Source organism: Temnothorax americanus, unplaced genomic scaffold (genome assembly GCF_048541705.1).
Source record: "Temnothorax americanus isolate GAGA-0224 unplaced genomic scaffold, ASM4854170v1 Scaffold1, whole genome shotgun sequence".
Lineage (NCBI taxonomy): Eukaryota > Metazoa > Arthropoda > Insecta > Hymenoptera > Formicidae > Temnothorax > Temnothorax americanus.
Genome location: NW_027509230.1, coordinates 9352358 through 9372701, shown reverse-complemented (window position 1 = coordinate 9372701; position 20344 = coordinate 9352358). Strand labels below are relative to the sequence as shown.

General features: G+C 37.5%; 2 protein-coding genes and 1 long non-coding RNA gene across 3 annotated transcripts in view; 1 reads left to right on the top strand and 2 right to left on the bottom strand.

The window, feature by feature from the left end:
• Gas41 (YEATS domain-containing protein 4 Gas41) overlaps positions 1 to 20344 on the bottom strand; it is a 232870-nt gene that overhangs the window by 58619 nt on the left and 153907 nt on the right. The gene's annotated exons all lie outside the window — the stretch shown is intronic.
• Positions 7544 to 20344, bottom strand: part of LOC143896059 (uncharacterized) — an 87835-nt gene continuing 75034 nt past the window's right edge. The window contains exons 3-4 of the long non-coding RNA XR_013256548.1: positions 7666 to 7757; positions 7544 to 7569 (exon numbers count right to left, since the gene is read on the bottom strand). This is a non-coding gene — a long non-coding RNA (uncharacterized LOC143896059). The remainder of the gene's footprint in view (positions 7570 to 7665; positions 7758 to 20344) is intronic.
• On the top strand, positions 13335 to 15412 carry LOC143896068 (uncharacterized). Its single transcript, XM_077403615.1, has 6 exons — positions 13335 to 13652; positions 13752 to 14012; positions 14340 to 14548; positions 14714 to 14916; positions 15078 to 15226; positions 15293 to 15412. Exons 1-6 carry the CDS (start codon positions 13335 to 13337, stop codon positions 15410 to 15412), a joined length of 1260 nt encoding a protein of 419 aa, XP_077259741.1.

Below are 20344 nucleotides of genomic sequence, written 5' to 3'. Positions count from 1 at the left end.
GATATGGCTTCGGCTGTATTATCCGAGGGTAAATTAATTATTAACAATTAGTCACCGCGTATATGCTCGAGATTTCTTCGCTCGCCTTTAAGGCCCGCCGTTATTTCAATGATTTATGACTCGTGATCAATCTACGTGTATTTATGTGCGTTAAAAATGTATCTGGTGAGGGGTCAATTATATTCATCGTGTTAACCATCCGTAGTACAGCCAAGTTTATCAGAACTTGCGTTTCGATCTTTCTGAAATTATAATATATAAATTTTTTTTTTTATCAATTCATCCAAGGTTGCAATTTCCTTCCTTTCGCGAAAGATTTGTCTCGCGATAACATATCCTTCGTAACGAACAATTCAATCGTAGAAAACCTAAGATTATTACTTTTCGTATACAATTACGTTATTATTAAAAATTCACGTGTACATGTTTCTCTTTCTTTCTCACATCCCTTTCTGATTTTAATGTTCTTGGCAATTTTCAACGAGAATGTTCGGGACGCGCACCGTTCATATCTCGTCGACAACATCGTAGCTAACGTCAACGTCATTATTCACAGTACATACAAGATTGATTTACGGATCTACCGATCGTTCGTGTATACACAACTTATGTTCGTCCGTTGTCACGAACCTAATCGTGGAAGGCGGACAGCGACGTGAGCTTCGCCGACGTACCCGCGCCGACGTACCTCGAGCTGAGTCATTACGGAGCGAGCGCGGAGATTTTTACTTTCCGAATTCGTAGGATAATAATGTTGCCCGGATGACTCGGCAACGAGGGGCGTACTAGCGCGCGCGAGAGAAGGCGCTATTCTCCCCTCCGATTTCTCGATGTATATACCTGAGAAGCTCTCTCTCTCTCGCCTAAGCGGGCCCCAAGGACGTGGATGCATCGCGGGGCGTGACCGCGGGGCCCGACGAGATGATTTCGTGGCCGGGATAGTGTTTTGACGTGTTTTGACAAACGGGCGCCATTATACGGCCGCCACGAAACCCGAAAGGCGGCTTTAAGCCTTAAGTACCCAGAGGCGGCGGGCCGGCAAACCTTCTCGCTCGAGCGCGACCTAGGTGGCCCGTTTCTAGGGCGAGGAAAGTTTTTCGGCGGCGCGCGATCCCGCGAAACGATTATTCCCGCCGAAAGCCTCTAGTTTTGCACCGCGCCGGAATGGTGATTCGCCGCGGTGTGCGATTCCAGGCGAAACCGGCTTCTTTCTCGCGGTCTTTCGGCTGTACCGAGGCCGCGACGAGGCTGCTACTCGTTACTCGTTAACGAACCGTAAGCTTTTGACGGCGGATCGCGGCGCCCGCGGCGACAATTTCGTTTCCCCGGTTGCGGAGAACTATATCAACATGCATATATGATTTACATTACATGGGTAATATGATAACGCTAACGTAAATGCCGGCAATCACAAACGTTGTTGTGAATTTTGTTGATGCGAAACGACTTTTTAAAATGCAGTCCGTGTTTCCGGTTAATTTTGAAAGACATGCGCGTTATCATGAAAAGTTGGAAAGCTGGGAAAAATGGCACGACACCAAAATTATTTCACTGATTTGACGATAGGTCGCACAAAAGAGATTATCTCGAAACTCGAAACGTAAAGAATTACTTATTCTATGTCGAGAGGGGTTTGACTCGAAGTTTTTACAATTTAATTGATTTCCGACACGCTCGAATATCTATTCGACGCGATTCTATGGGTTTTTTTTGCTATCTCTGCACGATCGAGAGTATAGAGGCACTTTCGTTACGTCGACAGGGTGGAAATGTTTCGGGTCGACGCGTTGTCCTGTCGCCCCCCTCCGCCCGCCTTTGACAAAACGCTCTACCCTTCGATCTCTCGAGGACGAGGGAAAAGAGATGACGTTAAGAATCCGGTCCGTCGATAAACGGGAAGGGAGATCCCCGTTCGCATAATGCGCGTCGCGTGGGAATGAAAGTACGCGGAACCTCTGATGTACGGTCTCTCTCTTTTTCTGCGACGGGAACCTTTTCTTTTCCCTCCCTTCCTGCGTAGAAAAGAAACACGTATGTACATCTGTCGCTTTCCCAATCTCCGTGCCCCGGCCTCGGCTCTGGAGGCTTGAAGACTCTTGTCGCTGCTGCGCCCTCGCGGTCGACTCGGGTGTCCTCGAAGATGCAGCATCTCAAGTTCATTTACGTTTGAGAACCAAAGATAGAATTTTTGTGTGAGAAGAGAGAAATCAGTTACTTCAAGCAATTATTATCAAACTGTTTTTCTTATATATATATATATTGTATAATTAATAATAATAATAATTAATAATATAACTAATATTATCTATGATTAAGAGAGAGAGAATAACAGATAATAATATAATTAATATAACAAATGTAATAAATATAATAAACATAAATATTTTAATATATTTAATGTATAAATAATAACAATTTTTTTAACACATAATATGTGCTTTGCTTGGTTATAAATAATAATTCGTTGTGAAATAGTATATTACACTACAAGGGCCGAAAGTTGAATTTTCGGCCCTGCGCGTCATGATGCCCCGAGGCGAAGCCGAAAGTACGTACTTTCGACCGAGGTATGAAGAAAAAATGTATCATTGATTTGAGGAGTTTTTCTTTATCAGTGTATGTATTAGTGCAAGTTCAGTTAATTTTGAAAGTCTCGTAGAGCCAATTAAGTGACACGGGGGAAGCGAGTCCACTTTATCCTGAAGCGACCGCGGTATCGATTGCGTTTCTCGCTCGGAAGGGATTGATATGTCATTGGGTTAACAGGCGTATTCCTCCGTCGAAGGATCGACCACGTTGCGTACGATTAACGGTCGTTTGCGACGAATGCCGGTCAATAAAGCATGCGATTAGAGCATTTACTCGAGCATGCGTGCGTGCATGTGGCGTGTATGTGCAAACAGCGCGTTAAACATGTGTCAGCGGTGTCTCTAACGCAGTTGGCAAACACAAGAGAGAGAGAGAGAAAGAGAGAGAATTGCCCCCTAATTTCACCTATATATATATATATATATATATATATATATATATATATATATAACGACCGGTTCGCTATTCGTAACAACGTCGCGCGAGTTCCCGTGATTACGGAGTCACGGAAGCGTAGACTCGCACTTATTAAAAACACCGATCTTTAATCACTCTCATATTCGTAAGCGTATTCGCAACCCGGTGAACGAGGCCATTTGGCAACGGCCTGAAGAAAGCCGATCCAAATGTATCGCGATTCGTTTAACGATCGGTCGAAGTTTCAAATCACGGTTAATGAAAGACGCCCCCTTTTGATTTTTTTCTTTTTTAAAGAAGGCTCTCGTAAACTTCTCGTAATTACTCTGATAAAATTAGTACTTTTAATTTAGTAAAATTTTCTGTCATTTTACTGCATCGTACGAGAAACCATGGTCGCTTTTAAACTCATCAAAGATAGTTTCGGAGTTCCAGATTATTTGATTTGGAAATTATCTTTACAATATCTTTCGTTCTCGTTGTCGCATTAATTGTGAGTGTACGGATACATTCAGTTGTGCACAATGCTAATACGGATTTGATGGGCAAGCGCTTCGAAAGTTGTTCTACCATCTCGCAATTACCGTTGCCAGGGCGTAACCAAACAACGGCTAAGCAGTTAGAAGTATACGCCCCTACATGCGAGCGATAATGAATATATAGTGTCTAGAATAAGGGGGAGACGGGGAGGAGGTTTCAACTGGCCGTCTCTGGAGAATGATGTGAGGGACCGTGTGCGTGACGCATGCTGCGATGCTGATAGATCGTCTCACGGACGAGGATGTTTCGATCTCGAGCGCGATAGGTGCAAGCGATATTAGCACTTTGCCCTTGGATGCATGCCTCGTTTGGGCTGCGTCGTGTATCGAAATTATCACGTTGAAGGACACGCGAGCGCTAACGAGCCGCGAATTGAATTGTGAAAATTTAAAGTTCTTAAAACCTGTTCTAAAAATAATAATTTACGATATCTACAACAGAATTAGATATGAGAAAGAAATACAAAAAGGAAAAATTTTCTAAAAAAATTTAATACATATATAATAAAAAATACTTTATTTTTACGCTATAATTAATTGCACATTTAAAAAAAGCTGTCAGGAGACGTCTAAAACCTGGAAGATTTCCATGACCGCTATACACTTCTTTAGATAAAAAAGGCCAGAAAATGTCATGGAAAAATCATAGAATTTTGTGACTTTTCTGGAATTTCGTTAAATTCTTAAAAAATGACATTTTCTGTCCTTTTTTTTTATCTAAAGAAGTGTATAGCGGTCATGGAAATCTTCCAGGTTTCCATGACCGCTAGACACCCTGCGGTATTTCCAAGGAAAAGATTCGATAAACAAACTTGTATTAAGCAGTGTATTACTGTTTATCCTACTATTTATTATATTTTTATTTAATTTTGTAAAGATTAAACTTGTATAAACAATCTTAACCTCTAACTATTAGCCAAATATGATATGTGAGCAATAAAGCAGACCAGCGCGCGCGATAACGTCGTGCACGATGCGCGATATCCAATGAGCGTGCACCGATGAACAGAAAACGTTCTGCCGGAGCTCAATAGAGATAACTGGAAGTCACTAAAATTCCCCATGCGGAAGCATGTCATTGGTTAATCAATTTCCTCTGTAACTCAGTCGATAGCCAATAAGAAAACATATAAATGTAATATATTGTTTTTTCGCTTTTTATTTAACACAACGATTAATGATAATTATACGCTATAAACCTTGCTTGATCAATAAGAAACTTATATACGGAAGCACATATCAAAGTATGTTGTAGTTATCGAGAACTAAGCTAACAAAGGTTCGGCCCCGGTGAAACGCATATACTCCCTCGTCTTTGCCAACCGAAGGTTGGCAGCAGTCGGGAGAAAAATGTCCGGCAATTAAAAAAAAATTATCCATTTGCCCGCAAAACATCTACGAATAGGTATTCATATACAGATGCGAGTAGTACAAAAGTGAAAACTCGTGTATACGAACGTATGGGTCTTGTGTAGAAGATTTTCAAATGTGTATAATTCAGAAACTAATCATAGAAAGTTGATGAAATTTGAAACTGTTTATTCCTCAAATGAGGAAAACGTTTTTTCCTCATAAATCGCGCGGGGTCCGCGATCTGCGATTATATAGCGATCTGCTTTCATCTAAATATTTTAAATCAACATACATGGACAACATTAAAATGTTGAACTCACTTGCGAGAGTAAATCTTTTTTCGTCGTGTAATTTCGCCGGTATGCGCGTCGGTGATCCGTCGCTGAGCGGTCGGAGAATTGAAACGAGACAATCTGAAAATGAGACATCCTAATGGCGGTCTTGTGAGGAGCGGAGTCGCGGCGGACCGGTTGTAAGGAAGAATGGCTCGGCCTTCGGGGATGTCGGAGAGAGGAATTAAAGATATCGGCGAGAGGGACCCGGTGTCGGCGGATCAAGAGAAGGATGTCATGGTGTCGCGAGATAGGGATCGATGGGGTCCTCTCCGAAGGCAGGGGGCAGCGGATAACCATGCGCTATGTCGAAGGCACGCCCCGGATGGTGCGGAGTGCAAACACTGTCGGAAGTCTCTGTGGTGACATTAGTGGTTGGCAGCTTTGATCACCTCGAACCCAGGTATAGATCGACCATTTTCTACCCCTTACCCCTGTACGACGGTCAGTCTAGATCAGCTCGAACATTTTCGGACGACTGTCGAATATTTTATGTAGCGATTATTCAAAAATAACATTTATGAGACTTATTTTACTGTTAGATGCAAATAATATCTTAATCAATTTCATCTCCGGTCACGAAAAAAGTAGGAACAATGTTAAAATTAAGTTTGAAAAACATTAAAATTATAACGAAGTTGTTTCAACATATAATTGCAGCTTATCCGAATATATAATTAAAATTTTTAGAATGCATAATGTAATAAATGCATCGTGCCTTGTAAACAAGATGCGAACAAGACGACTGTAATACGTCGTAAACATTTAATTCCCGAGTTCAAAGTCCATTTACGAGAGTTGGCAATAAAAATGCGTGTATCTCGCATCTTGGCCCACCGTAATGTTTGTATATATCAGACGAGGATCCACGAAATGTGCTGTAAATAGGTCAAATATTTAGGCAACCCAGATGAGACATCGGTTGTATACGCGGTGACATCAATGGCCGACAATTTAGAGCCTTGGGTCCAGGTATACTACTCGCGCTTGCCTTTGTCCCTGTCCGTCTCAGATCTTTCGTGAAAACCCGGCCTTAATAGACCCCATCGATAATTTGGTTGTCTGTGGTATAAACAGAACGACACTCAATGATCTATTCTATATGTCGTAACAGCAACACGAAAGGGACCGCGAAGTCACTTTTCGGTTCAGAATGGCTCCTTTGACATCATTTAAGGGCGCTTTTAGGTTTTCCGAGACAAACCAGAAAATTCAGATTTTTCGAAACATTGCAGTTTCGGTTTTCTCTAATAAGATATGTATTTTATGATTTACTTCAGAGATTATTTACATTTGGCCATTATAATAATATTTATAGCAATTTTCTTTAATTATTTTATTTAAAAATGCTTAAAAACAATTATTTAATTTATATTTTATTTAAAAAAATTAAAAACTCTTCTGTTAAGTACACGACTTAGAAAAAGTCTCGTATACTAATAATTTATAATTAATATTACTTGTTTCTATATGAACAAGGTTATTTCGTGCAATATTTCTTGAATGCAATTGATAGCGGTAAAGTCGCTATACGTTCATAAAATTATAATTGTCTCGTATCACTCGTATCTGGATTAAAAATATATTCATTTTTTGCGCGTCGTTTTACCTATAGTGCAATAGCTTAAACGAGAATAAGTGGTAGGAAGATATTTATGGTTTATGGCTCTTTTTCTCAGCGATTTTCCTCGTCGACAACAAGGTTTTTACGTGTCAGGCTCAATTGGGACGTCGTACAGCTGCACGATCCGCATAATATTAAGAACGCAACAGCGAAACGGTATGGCCACCCAAGATGCGCTAGCATCTTGTTTGCTGGGTGCAACGCACGAGCCGGACTGACTTTGAACGATCTTAATGCTTGGACGATTTCATAAGGCGACGACATCCGTCGGTTACAAGTGTCTGTGAAATCAGCCGCGTTATGATTCATATAAATAACCTGGCTTTTAAAGCGCTCTTTTTTTAAACTTCGTGCTTTGTGCATTTACATGATTATAATCCAATTATAAGAAAGTAATATTTTCTAAATCAATGTCGAACTAAAAGTAGATCTGATTTCATCTCGTGTAAGCAACTTGGTTATTCGATTTATAAGAAAATTTGTAACCAGATTTATGAAAATTGTAAACAAGAAATTATACCAAGCAACTTTAAGCGATTAATTTAATGGAAAAGATAAACGATCGAATAATTGCGAATAGACGAAATCCATAGACAGACATTCCTCGTGCTTTCTATACCGGTTCATAAATGCATGAACACATCGCGATACGGATAGCGTTGCGATTTCTATCCATCTAAAATCATGTTTTACGAGCAGCGGCATATTTCACCACCTGCAGTTACACTAGTTGAATTAACAAGAATTTGCAAAAAACATTCACGCCTGTTCCAAAAGTTCTTACTTTTCATCTTTTTGTTGAAGTACTTACATGTGTTTTGACGATACTTTACTTTGATATACAACTTGTGTTGCGAGATCTCATCCGCAGGCGGTCTTCCATTTAGTCGCGCAAAAGGATCTCTGGAAAACAGAAATGAAATCATGTGTATAGTTCGAACACAGCAATTGTGACACATGCAGCATGTGTATGTGCGTAAGATACACATGTAGGATACACAAGGATGAATGGAAACAACGTGTAAAGTACGGTAAGTTTGTTTAGGTACAAAGAACGGTTTTGCTGAAGTATTTAAAGATTTAGCTAGATACAGATCTGAAAATGATTTTGTTGCACCATCAAAATAATTATAGTAGGTCGCTGAAGTATGATAATAATGCTGTAAAAAAATTTAACATTTTAACAATCAGTTTGAGTGTTCTACATAATTATTTCGATGGTGCAACAAAATTATTTTCAGATCTGTACCTATAATAGCTAAATTTTTAGATACTTCAGCAAAATCGTTCTTTCCGTGTAATTTAGATATCGAGACAACGCAAACTTTCCTTCGGTTACTTAAGAAAAGATACTTAAGGCTCCTGGGTACTAGTTGCTTCTATCCTTGTTTGATGACGTTAGAGAAATGACGTTGAGATGAGAAATGTCACGTTGAGAATTCTTACGTGCCATTTCTTGCTTCTGACATTATAAAACAAGAAAAGAAGCGACGAATACCTAGAAGCTTTAAGAAAAGAAGTTATTTGTAAGTTTTCTACAGTAAAATAAAAACTGCTTTTTCGCAAATTACTCACGTTTACTTCTAGCTGCTCTCCAGGTCAAAGATCATATATTAATGAGATCATATTAATGATATGTAATAAAATAATATTTAAAAAAAAAACGTAGAATGAAGTTGTGCGTACAAATGCAAGCTGTGGCGTACACTTCGTCTCGGGATACGTTTGATGACTATGCATTTCCAGAGTCAAATTCCATAGGGCGTTATAAAATGTGCTGTGAAACGATACACATCTTTACATTGAGAATCTATCGAGTAGAAATATGGGCATCTTGGGTGGGACTAAAGGAGCGGTCGAATGGAATCGTTTTACCTATTACAACGTCTCAAATGGAGAAAAATTTTGGGAGAGGGACATAAGAACCACACAAAGGGGCAACAATTACTTTATTTTGACTTTGCGGGCAGCTTTTCCGCCGTTTCTTTGAAACGTTCCGCGTTCCTTTGTTCCCTGTAGCTTCTGTGTTCGGCATTGGCGTGAAAACGTTTAATAAAAAAAGGTGTCCCATGGTGTACCAATTTATGTCAATTTTGGAGAATTGAAATCTTTTAACCAATTGGTTTAGATGGCTTTTTAAATCGCCGGTTTCTATATGACACAATGGACCTGGCATATATGGTAAGTATACAAGGTGTCCCAACGACAAGTATCCACCGGGATTATTTTGAAAACTTGTGATTTTTGCTAGACACGTTGATTTTGTTTTCGAAGGAGATATCTTTGTCAAAATCAATCACTTTAGACTAACCCCCTAAGGCGGGGTAGCAACTTTCCCAAAAGATAATTAAACAACAATAGAAGTCAAAATAAAATCGACGTGTCTCGGCATTTTTCGGAAGAAAGTTAGTTTTCGAAATACTATCCGGTGAACACTTTTCGTTGAATTCGACCCTGTATATAGATTTAAAAGCCTGATCTTAAAAATCACTTTCTCCATAAACACGCATGACGCATGCAAGTAACAAATACAATGCGCGTTTACAACCAATTTAGTCTGACTAAAACTTATAACGCAGAGTCAGAATAATATTATAGGAAAAACGATGATAAAAAAAAACATAAAGAATTGCTATTTATCTCACATGTATATATAGTGATAAAGATTGTCTTATCAAAATAAGCCTTTACAAAACTTCTTCACTTGTGCAATGTGTAGGCAGTAGATGTAAAAAAATGTTACAACACCGAACACGATAATGATTTCACAATAATGATTTCATAAAAAGAAACGAGAGCAACTTTGTCTGTTTGGCAATCTTGGCATGCGTGTATCATATATATAGGGTGTCTCACAGGCAATTCCGCATTCAAAACTTTAAGGCCGATTCTACAATCAGTCGCATGTCGGAGTCGGACGTCGAAACGTATAGCCGATGGTCCAATGAGAAAAATTCGTTTTCGAAAAAGAAATTCTCTTATTGGACCATCGGCTGCGTTCTGACATCCGACATACGACTGATTGTAGAACCGGCCTCAGAATACCTGCTGTATCACGAAGTGACACTTAATGGAAAACGAACGGAAAGGAACATGACGGTCACGTCGTTCACGCGATACAATGCGATATTAACGTGAGGATACCAGCTCGTTTCACATGGAAATTCACGAACTCGTCTAACCGATTTTCACGGCACCGGGAACGAAATCCGTATTTTTTCGAGAAAAAGTGTTCGGGGGAGCGCACGCCGGAGCGGAGGACGTTGAAGGATCGCCCTCGTACGCTATCGACGCCCTGCTTTGCACTTGAATAACCCAATTTCAGGATGGCGCAACCTCTTCGCGGGGCATCCGCCAAGCTACGTCCGCAAACAATCCATTCGACGAAGATTTACGAGCTGAATTTTATCGCGCGCGCGCGCGCGCTTCACATTCTTCGCCGGTTACATACGTGCTCGCCGTGAAACTTTCTTAATGCGGTTATACTTCCTCTTACTTTGTTCCGAAGATTCATAAAAGAAAAGTCGCGGATGAAAATAGAGCTCTCTTAAAGATGTATGTCGCTTATGTCAAAATAAAGGGATAAAGCTGAAATTTACAGAGATTGTGCACTTATAATATATCCCAAAAACCAGTGGTTAAATTTGCGATCGATTGTCGGACCCGTTTCTGAGATATTTGCTTTAAAAGTTACAGAAATTGTATATATATATATATATATATATATATATATATATATATATATATATACTTCTCATGTAAATATCATAATATGTATCTCTGCTCATGTACGGTAAAAATGAATGAAATTTTTATGGTACATTTCTATGACATCGAAAATTGTAATTACGGTTTTTTAAGATTTTCTGTCTATATTTTTTTTCAATTTTTTAATGATTTATTTAAACAATATCAAGTACAAAAATGGGACAAAATTGCGATTTTTACGCTTTTTCTGTCCCAATGATACCATGTTGTTTATGAATAATTTTTGAAATTAGATCTACACTGTTTAATCAAGAAAACAAAATTATACTACATATATAGCTATAGCGACATACATCTTTAAATGCGGAACGTTTGAGTTCTTGAAAGGCGTGGCATTCGTCACGGGCATTTATCTCTCGGGCGCGCGATCGTAATACAACGCATAAAAATATTAATATCGTAATGCGAACGGTTTTTTTCATATTTCTTATATGAATGTCGCGCGCGTATTTTACCTAGAAATTATTTCAATTTCAGGATAATAACGTAAATAATTGGTATAATACCATTCCGTAGCTTGATGTCTATAGGAATGCAGGATGTGTTTACCATAATTCATGTTTTATTGCTTAATTATACGGACGGTCGAGCTCGGCCGAGACCGCGGCGGGAGGGAAACGAATTTGTGAAATGAATTTCACGGCGCAGTAACGAGATTTTTTTCGAGTTAAGAGAGGACGCGACGCCAGCTATAGGGTCGGCGCGGCGGTTTGTGTGAAAAATCGGCCGGTATTGGGATTAGGAGAGAATAGTGGGTTTCACCCTACTTTGCACCTGAATGACCCAATTTCGGCGCTATTGCGAGGCGCGTCTTACGGTGCGCGTTCGCGAGAAAGCGATCCCATCCACGGTCCCATACGGTGCCACGCTTCTTTGCAAATGAATGGGAGAGCGAAGAGCGCGACACTCTCGAGAGTCCCGTGAGTCGCCCCGGGCGGAGACAATCTCGTTGACTTTTTTCTTCACGTTTCCTCATTGTGAATCAGCCATGCGAGTGTACGTGGCTTACGGCTCTCATCACAATGCAATTATGCGGGTCGTTCGGTCGCGCAAGATTTCGAAGCAAGATTTCGAGGCAAGATTTCGAGGGAGGATGCGCCCGGTTTGGAGAACCCGGAGTAACGTAAACGAACCGTTTACAAGCTCGTCTTTTCAGCACCCGACTTTTTGATTTAAGGATTTCACAGTCACTCGAATTTTCACGTCGCTTGAATACCAAATCGGCAGACCGTCGGGTAGGGTAAATGTACCAATGCCGGGACATTTAAAAAACCTATGTCTGGACACCTTTATCATTTTAGTTTTTAAATAAATATAACGCGAATTAAAATCAAAGATAAAAATATAAAATACAAGAAAAATATTTTTATCTTTGATTTTTTGATTTTAATTCGCGTTATAACTTATAACTTACTAAAGACTAAAATGATAAAAATGTCTAGACATAGGTACGTGTCCAGGCATTGGTACATTTATTATACCTTAACGTTTTAATTTTTGAGACAGCTCCGCGTACGTTTATGTAATGTGAGGTATCATGCAAAATGTTTAAAAGTATATATCCACAAATCAAAATATATATCTATTATAAGAAGATAGCCGTGAAAAAATATTTTTTTCTGCGGAATGTTTGAGAAATGTTGTGCAATTTATTGAGCGCAATATTACGTTATGTTGTTCGCAAAAAGCGAACAAATAGATCTGAGAGCTACTATTAAACGCGGTGGGAGTCTTCATTGTGTGTCGCGAAAAGAAGTATGTAAGCGTGACATCGAGGTGGACACAAAGTCTGTTTTCAGGATAAACGTCGCGGTGATACAAATGCCGTTTCATTTTTTAGTAGCCACATGAGCCCGGCTGGATCATTTTTCAAAGGAGGGATTATTCACGCTAAAGACCGTACGCTGTCGGAGATCACAGATTTCTACGTAAAATAAGGCGGGGTAATGCCTTTTTTTTAAATGACTTTAGTTGATAGAAATCTGCAATTAAGTTTCGCATTGTGGAATTAAAATTGTATTTCGTAATATAATTGTAAATGCAAATGATCTCCGAAATTCTCTTCAGACATTATGAATAATAATTTCAAAATAATATACAGCATTTATTATTACGAAGGTGATATATTATTTAGGGTGTGTCATTTTGGAGCAATTATTTTACCTTCCTGCAAGTATATATGCAATTCGTGAAATGAAAAAAAAAATTGCTCCAAAATGACACACCATAAATAATATATCAAATAAAAATAAATTACTAGAGAGAGAGAGAGAGAGAGAGAGAGAGAGAGAGAGAGAGAAACTATTTTATATAATACTATTTTATACTTGAAGCGTTTCGTTCTTTTATAAAAACAACGTAGTCTCACTTCACATCTAGTCTTTTTTACCATATGCATATGTATATATTTTAAATTCCAAAATATAAAACGTCAGTAAATATTTCCAACAGAACGATAATAAGATATGCAAATTCATCCTGTAACTCAAGAATATGTCCGAATACGACATGGCTTACGATTATTATTGAAAGAAATATAGAAAATATAAAAAAATTTCTTATCTAAATGGCATGTAACCTATTCTACATTTTTAGATAACGTGTATATTAAATTAATATCAATTACTTATGTAAATATTGATTTTTTTGAATGTTAGATAGGTTTTAATAAAAAAATTTTAATCTTAATAATTTTAAGAAAATGGTGATTAGATGTTATATCGCGAGTGTATCTCTGACAATGTACATCTTTTCGAATGTAATATTTTGCCTTTTCAGGAACCTCCGTGTAGAATTTGCACTCACCTTAGTCCGCCAGCTGCTTTCAATCCACGCAGTTTGGAAAGCCGTTATAAATCGCCTGTCACGAGACGAAGAGAGTACTGCGAGCCAAGGAGATGTAATGCGAAAGTCGGTACGGATTTGAAATACGAATTTAATTCACGTTCCTACAATGTCGATCGTGCCGCAAATAAAATTCAAGAACCGAAGAGAAATGTTCAAGGTTTTGATAGACCGTCATGCGGAACGGTAACCCATTAACAAACATATAAATATTAAACAAACATGATAAATAAAAATGGGTGTTTTGGATTATATCTTGTACACGATAGCTTCTTCAAAATTTAGAACGAGATTCGACAGGAAAGTTCCACGTCGTCGTTCCAACTACCGGTCAAAATTAATGAACTGAAAGATGCTCATAATGCAGTAACGGCCTGTTTACGAGAAATGGAGAAAGTAAGAACATTCCTGGAGGATGAAAATTCCTGGTGGAAAATTTTAAAAGGGCGTTCGGTCGATTGTTGTCAACAAAAATTGCCACATCTCCATGGCGTTTTAGACGGATCATCAGTGACTTTGATGTTGCTTGAAGAAGGCACTGATGAGGTACACACACACACATACACACAGTCCCTCTTAATTTCTTATTTTACAAATTTAAAATGCTTGATAAAGCTTAAGCAAACTGTTTTTCGGCACGTTCAAAGCAAAAGCTAATAACCAAGGAATACGACCAATATACGAGCAAATAACGGGTGTTATAATAACTTAAAAAAAAAAAAAAAAACGTTTATTCAAACAAGCAAAAGCTTCAAGCGAGATAAAGCTTACTATTTGTAAACTAGTAGTAATATATGTAACAAAGAACTTGAAAAATCACTACCACGCGGTGTAATGAAAAAACGACTTTGTATAATTTGTACCTTTTCATAGGTTCCACGTCGTTTTGTGACATCAATGCCGAAAGAAAAAAGTAATGTTTCCAGCTCTAGATTCGGAGCTTCTTCGAGAGAATTGACGAGTGAACCGAAGCAAACCGAGTATGCGAATCATCGAACGGAACATACAGACGAGTACGCAGATTCTTACACGACTCCACATTACAGTCTCGATATGAAATCAGCATTGATTGAAGTTACAAGGTAAATTTTCTATATCTCCAAAATTATCATATAACGCTTTTAAATTATGTAATTGATACCTACTATTAATTAGATTAATGTAGTTTTGTATACAGAATCTATTAAATTTTTACGTGTACAAAAAAATATAGAGATATTTTGAAAAAGATAAAATCTTTTTAGTAGTCACGATAGCCACGAACCGACTCAACGATACGTTAAAAGAGCTGTTGCAAGCGAACAGAGTATCGTTACTTCTGAGTTTTCTAAAGAAATACAAGAAGACAGAACCGACGAGCGGAATGCACCAAAGAGATCACACAGGTCTAAAGAAACACATGACAACGTACAATATGAAGATAGAAATAACGGGATGGATAGATCAAATAGTAAAATGCATATAGACAGAATTACTATAAATATTATATATATTACGTTGTTATATATATATAGTTAATAAAAAATAAAATTAATTAAAAATTGTTAGTAATATTATTATTCTAGAGAAAATTAATCAATCACAGTTAAATCTTTAACATATGACTTTCAGTTGTGCCACCCAGAGAAATACGATGCGGTCAGAACATCCAAACGACGTACGAAGATGCGTTGAAGTCTCGAGAGGCATTTAGCAGTGAAAATACAGGCAGCAAAAAGCACATCAGAAACGATTTTGAATCGAACGTGGATTTAAGCACGGTATATAAAATTTATTTATAAATTTTATTTTTCAATATATGTATACCAATTCTATTTATCCTGTAGGAGCTTCCATCCAGAAATGTGCCAAGTCATAAACCAAGAACAAAGACGATCATTGAAAAAAGCGTTCGTTGTATTCAAAATCTTCCAACAAAAATTTCAAAAACTAAAGGCAGAGATTGATATGTAGTATATATATATATATATATATATATATATATATATATATATATATATATTCGAAGATATAGGTTAACTCTTATATATATATCGATGTACTAATATTTATTTTCAAAGTGTAACTTTTTAAATAATTAAAACATTTTTTAAATAACACACAATGTGATTAGGTATATTCGCATATTTTGCTTGATGCAAAATGCTTGATGTTAGCAGACGCTACGAAATATATCGATTGTACTTCAATCGAGTTTCACAACATTCAACTTACAAATTTTAGTTTGTTGACTTTTTGTCTACGTTTACAGAGTGACTTAACTACAATCAAAATATTCCATAATTTCGACCGTATATCACAGGATTGTTAGGTTCTGCAGGAATCTCAAGAAAAGGTTTCGGGATGTATGCACACGATCTTCGAATGATAATCAGGTTAGATTATTGTTTATCTATACAATTATTTATTATAAATTTAAGTAGTAAATACATGCAAAAAGAGAGAAACAAATTTTCATTTTAAATTTATGCACGAATTTAGGTGTACGAAATGAAGAAAGTCCTTACAATAGCGAGGAGTCCAGCTATCACTATTGACGATGAATTAAAAGTGGGCTCAATGACCATCGTGATTCTTCGTGAATGTGCGATAATGAGATCTCCGCTTCCTACTCCGAGTACTTCGTTTAGAAGTACGAGTTAAATATAAAATTAAACTTTACAAGCAATTTCTCGATTCTCGATATAAATTTAATAGCACGACAAACAAGAAATTTATAAAACGTTTTTAATTGATCGATGATAGATCAAAAGTTCCAAAAAACAATGCGCCGATGAAGCAAAAGAATCGATTGAAAGAAGTTTTATCAAAACTTGCAAACAAGCCGAAGAAAGAACAACGATAGAATTTGGAGAAACGTCTTAAAATTTAAGATGGAAGAGAAAGACGAAGACGCGACATCTTTTGATGAATCTACTCATATCTTGACTTTTGAATCATTTGAAGTATCCTTGAAGAAGGAAGAAAATACATCAATATTTGACAAGCGACGATTAGAATCTACATCACGCAGGTCTACAGACAGAATTAAGTCATTCTCCTCTAAAAGTGGATGTTCAAAATCATGCACAGAGTATAGAAAAATCAGCTCAAATGGGTACATATGTTCGTTTAATAATCTGTTTTACTAAGAATTTTCATCTTTGTTTAACTGATGTTTCTTTCAAAAATTTTATAATTTTAACGGATCAAAAATATCAGATATAAATTAAAGTTTAAAGTAATCAATGTAGTCTTCAATTGTACATACAATATTAATCAAATATATCTTCAATATTTGAAGAATATTTATTAATGCGTAATTGTTAACTAAATATGTGACTACATATGTATAGTTTTAAATATTATAATATTGAGGGACGTTGTGGACATGAAATACGTATGTACTGCACATAGAAAAATAATCATTCTACAGCCAAGAAAATCACTTACTTATTTTATATATTTTACTTCTTTTTTTTAAGTAAGTTTTCTTACAACAAAAAATATTTTTTTACTAATAGTTTTCAAATATCTTGACACACAAGTCTTTGAAAAACCAGAATATTGTTTTAAGTAAATGTAATTCTTACAATGACTTTATGGGCCTTACAAGGTTATGTATTCCGCAAATCTACCATAAAGTCATTGTAAGAATTACATTTACTCAAAACAATATTCTGCTTTTCAAAGACTTGTGTCAAGATATTTGAAAACTATTAGTAAAAAAATATTCTTTGTTGTAAGAAAACTTACTTAAAAAAAGTAAAATAAAATAAGTAAATGCTTTTCTTGGTTGTAGAGTGATTATTTTTCTGTGTGTATATGTCCAAAAAGCAGCAATAATTTTTATACTTCTCTACATAGAAGTCATGCATCTTTACACATCGTGCTCCAAGATGGCCTGGCTGTACTAATGTCAATTATACATTTTACATATATTTCAGACCTCAAACGTCAGACTGCAAACCGCAAGCGTTGCGTGAATCACCATATCGTCAAAAGAAGCCCGAGACAAAGCCCGCGGGAGAGATGCCACTGTTCGGTCAACTGAAAACAAAAATAAAAGAAACGTCGAGGAAGTTCCAGGTCTTTTTTTGCGTTTTTCGTCTCTCCGTCGTTGAAATATTTCTGCACAAGTTGGAGGCTCTCAATAGATAACTTCCAACAGAATCCCTTGCCATTTTTTAAGAAGACTACGAGTCGCGCCGTGGCGAAAGTGAGGTTTTTGTGCAACGGCCTTAGGGCTAAACGGGTATTGGGATTCAAGTGCGACTTGAAAAAGTGCGACAGCACTTTAACGAATTGCAGCGCTGGAGCTTGTAGGAAAAAAAGCATGATTTTTGGCGAACCCAGTAATCCATGCGGTTCGAAAACGGCCGATTCTAGCGTCAGCGACATTTCGACAGGGTCGAGTACAAGTGAAGATAGGTTTTAAACTTGTGATTCAGATATCGATATGTTCTTGTTACTTACTGTATGCTATTTCTCATAAATTCGATCTCTCAAAAAAGTTCCGAACATTACTCGATTCGTTGATTCGAAAAGGGAGGAAGAAAAAAAAATAGATAATAAAATTCGGGATTGTCAGATACGTTCTTTGATTTACGCGGGCGTTAAATAGCGATATATCACTGCCTAGGCATACAACAAGCAAATCGACTTTTATTACTTTATAGCGCTTGTAAGCCGCGCACCATTCCAAGCCGCACGTGTAATCTGGAATGTAAAGAGCTCGTTATTATGGCGGCGCTATTCAACGGACTGCCAATTGACAACGAGATTACATGTAAGATGCCAGATTGAGGATGTGGCTCATGACTCTTCTTACGTACACAAAGACGCCCTGTTTCTGACTACAATATTTTTTTGTAAACGTGCGCGAGTTATCGTTATCGTCGATTTTTTTTTTTTTACGACCAATAGAAAATTTTAATTATGTTCAACGAAGCATAACATAATTTACCTCCTACGTCATATTTCTTATAAATTCTTACGCTATCAAACGCCAAAAATTGACAGCTAAAAATTCCACAATATCGTATTCTTACAAATTCGATAAAAGCACAATGCAGTAATTAAATCAGCTATTGTAAAAATATAATTTTAAATTGTTTTCAGAAAATTTGTATTTAAATTTAGTCACTTACATTTTAATTAATTTTAAAGCAAAAATTCAAGTTAATTTAATTTGGTTAATTTTGAGGGAGAAAAAAATTCATTTCGTCGACCTTTTTTATTAGCTGTTCAAAGTTCAAACGTCTATAGCCGCGTAATCGAGGAACGATGATGTGATTCATGCGCGATCTGTCCACCCAAAACGTGATCCCTCCGCTCTCACCCGCGTGCGGATCGCATAAATCGCGTGTTTTCTGTCTTATTGGCTGATTGAATAATACATGTAACCGAATAATATTAAACCGGCTGAGCGGGACACGCAAGGTCTATGACGCCTGTCATGTCGGGCGGGTCATGCGTCAGCATTTTGACGAGTTGTTTAGGTCTCGATCAATTTATCGCTTAAGTCACACGCGGAATGGTTGTTGCGCCTGTATTTGTCGATGCAGAATTAACGACGCGATGTAAGATAAGACCGCGGATTTATGAACGCTGTCTACTATCAATTCGTCATTTTATGCCTATTATATGTCCGTCTTAACGTTAGGCTATTCGATCGACACGTCACGTTCGTAACTATTATTTACATTATTGCTCGATCATATTCGAAAATGAGAGAGATATCTCGAACAATAGTCACTTAATGTAACAAGGATTTGATACGAGGAAAATTTTCCCTCGCAATTTTCCAAATTCATTCAGTTGTCTAAAAGGTGATAGACACTCCCGACGCGTCTCTTCTGCTATTATAGTATTTTTATATAGAATGAGACATTATAGTTGAGCCAAGCGTACAGCTCTAATGATCGTCGACATCCGTAAACGCGCGCAGGAAATTACGGTACAAGCAAAACGTCAAAGTACTGACAATGAGTAATATACAATTTCCATTACGCTTGCGTTTTTGCGAAACGCATTTTTGCGAAGACCTCGGATTCCTGGGCGATACGCAACTATCGCATATGGATGCACCTACGAAGGAGATCCCCGCGTCGTATTAATATAATTTTGCGACCAAGTGTATCAAAAATATTATTATTTCGACGCGCATGAACGGCGGACGGAGGGAGAAAAAGTATTAATGACAGAGTATTACGCGGCCGAGTGCAAAAATCACCGCTAAATCACCGGTCGGTCGCCTATAATCTCGCCTATTCAGCGTAATTTATTACGCATTGATATTTACAATCCTTTAAGGTTGATATCTCTCTCCGCGTCACGACGATTGCCACGCGAGTCCGCTGGTAATGTGAAACCTCCTCGTTCGAGAGAACCGATGATGATCCCCCTTTGAGATTGCATATTTAACGCGCGACCAACAAATTGACCTTCCTAGCGCCCCATTATACGACATTTGCAAATCAATCAAGACAAGTGGGCGGCGAATTTACATCTAATTATGGTGCACGTGGATATACCCGAGAGGTACATTATATGCTGCTATTTCTTTGATCTCTTGCGAAACGGCCGATTGTGCGTTGTTACGTTGCTCAATAATTGAATTACTTATATTTAACGGCAATTGGAAGGGTTAATATCAACAGGATCGAGTTGAGAATAATCGCTCCTAAAGGAGCCAATTTCGTGATTCTTTTTGATTCATCACAGATTAAATGCAATGTAAAAAATCGATAAATAGTTCTCGCGCAAAGCGATCAGTTGTAAACGGAATAAACCGAAGAGTGAAAATAGAATATGAATCAAACACCAATCTAAGTTCTTTATCAACATCGAAGATTGACTGACTATCCTCCGATGGTTCAAATTGTTAGCTCTCGGTC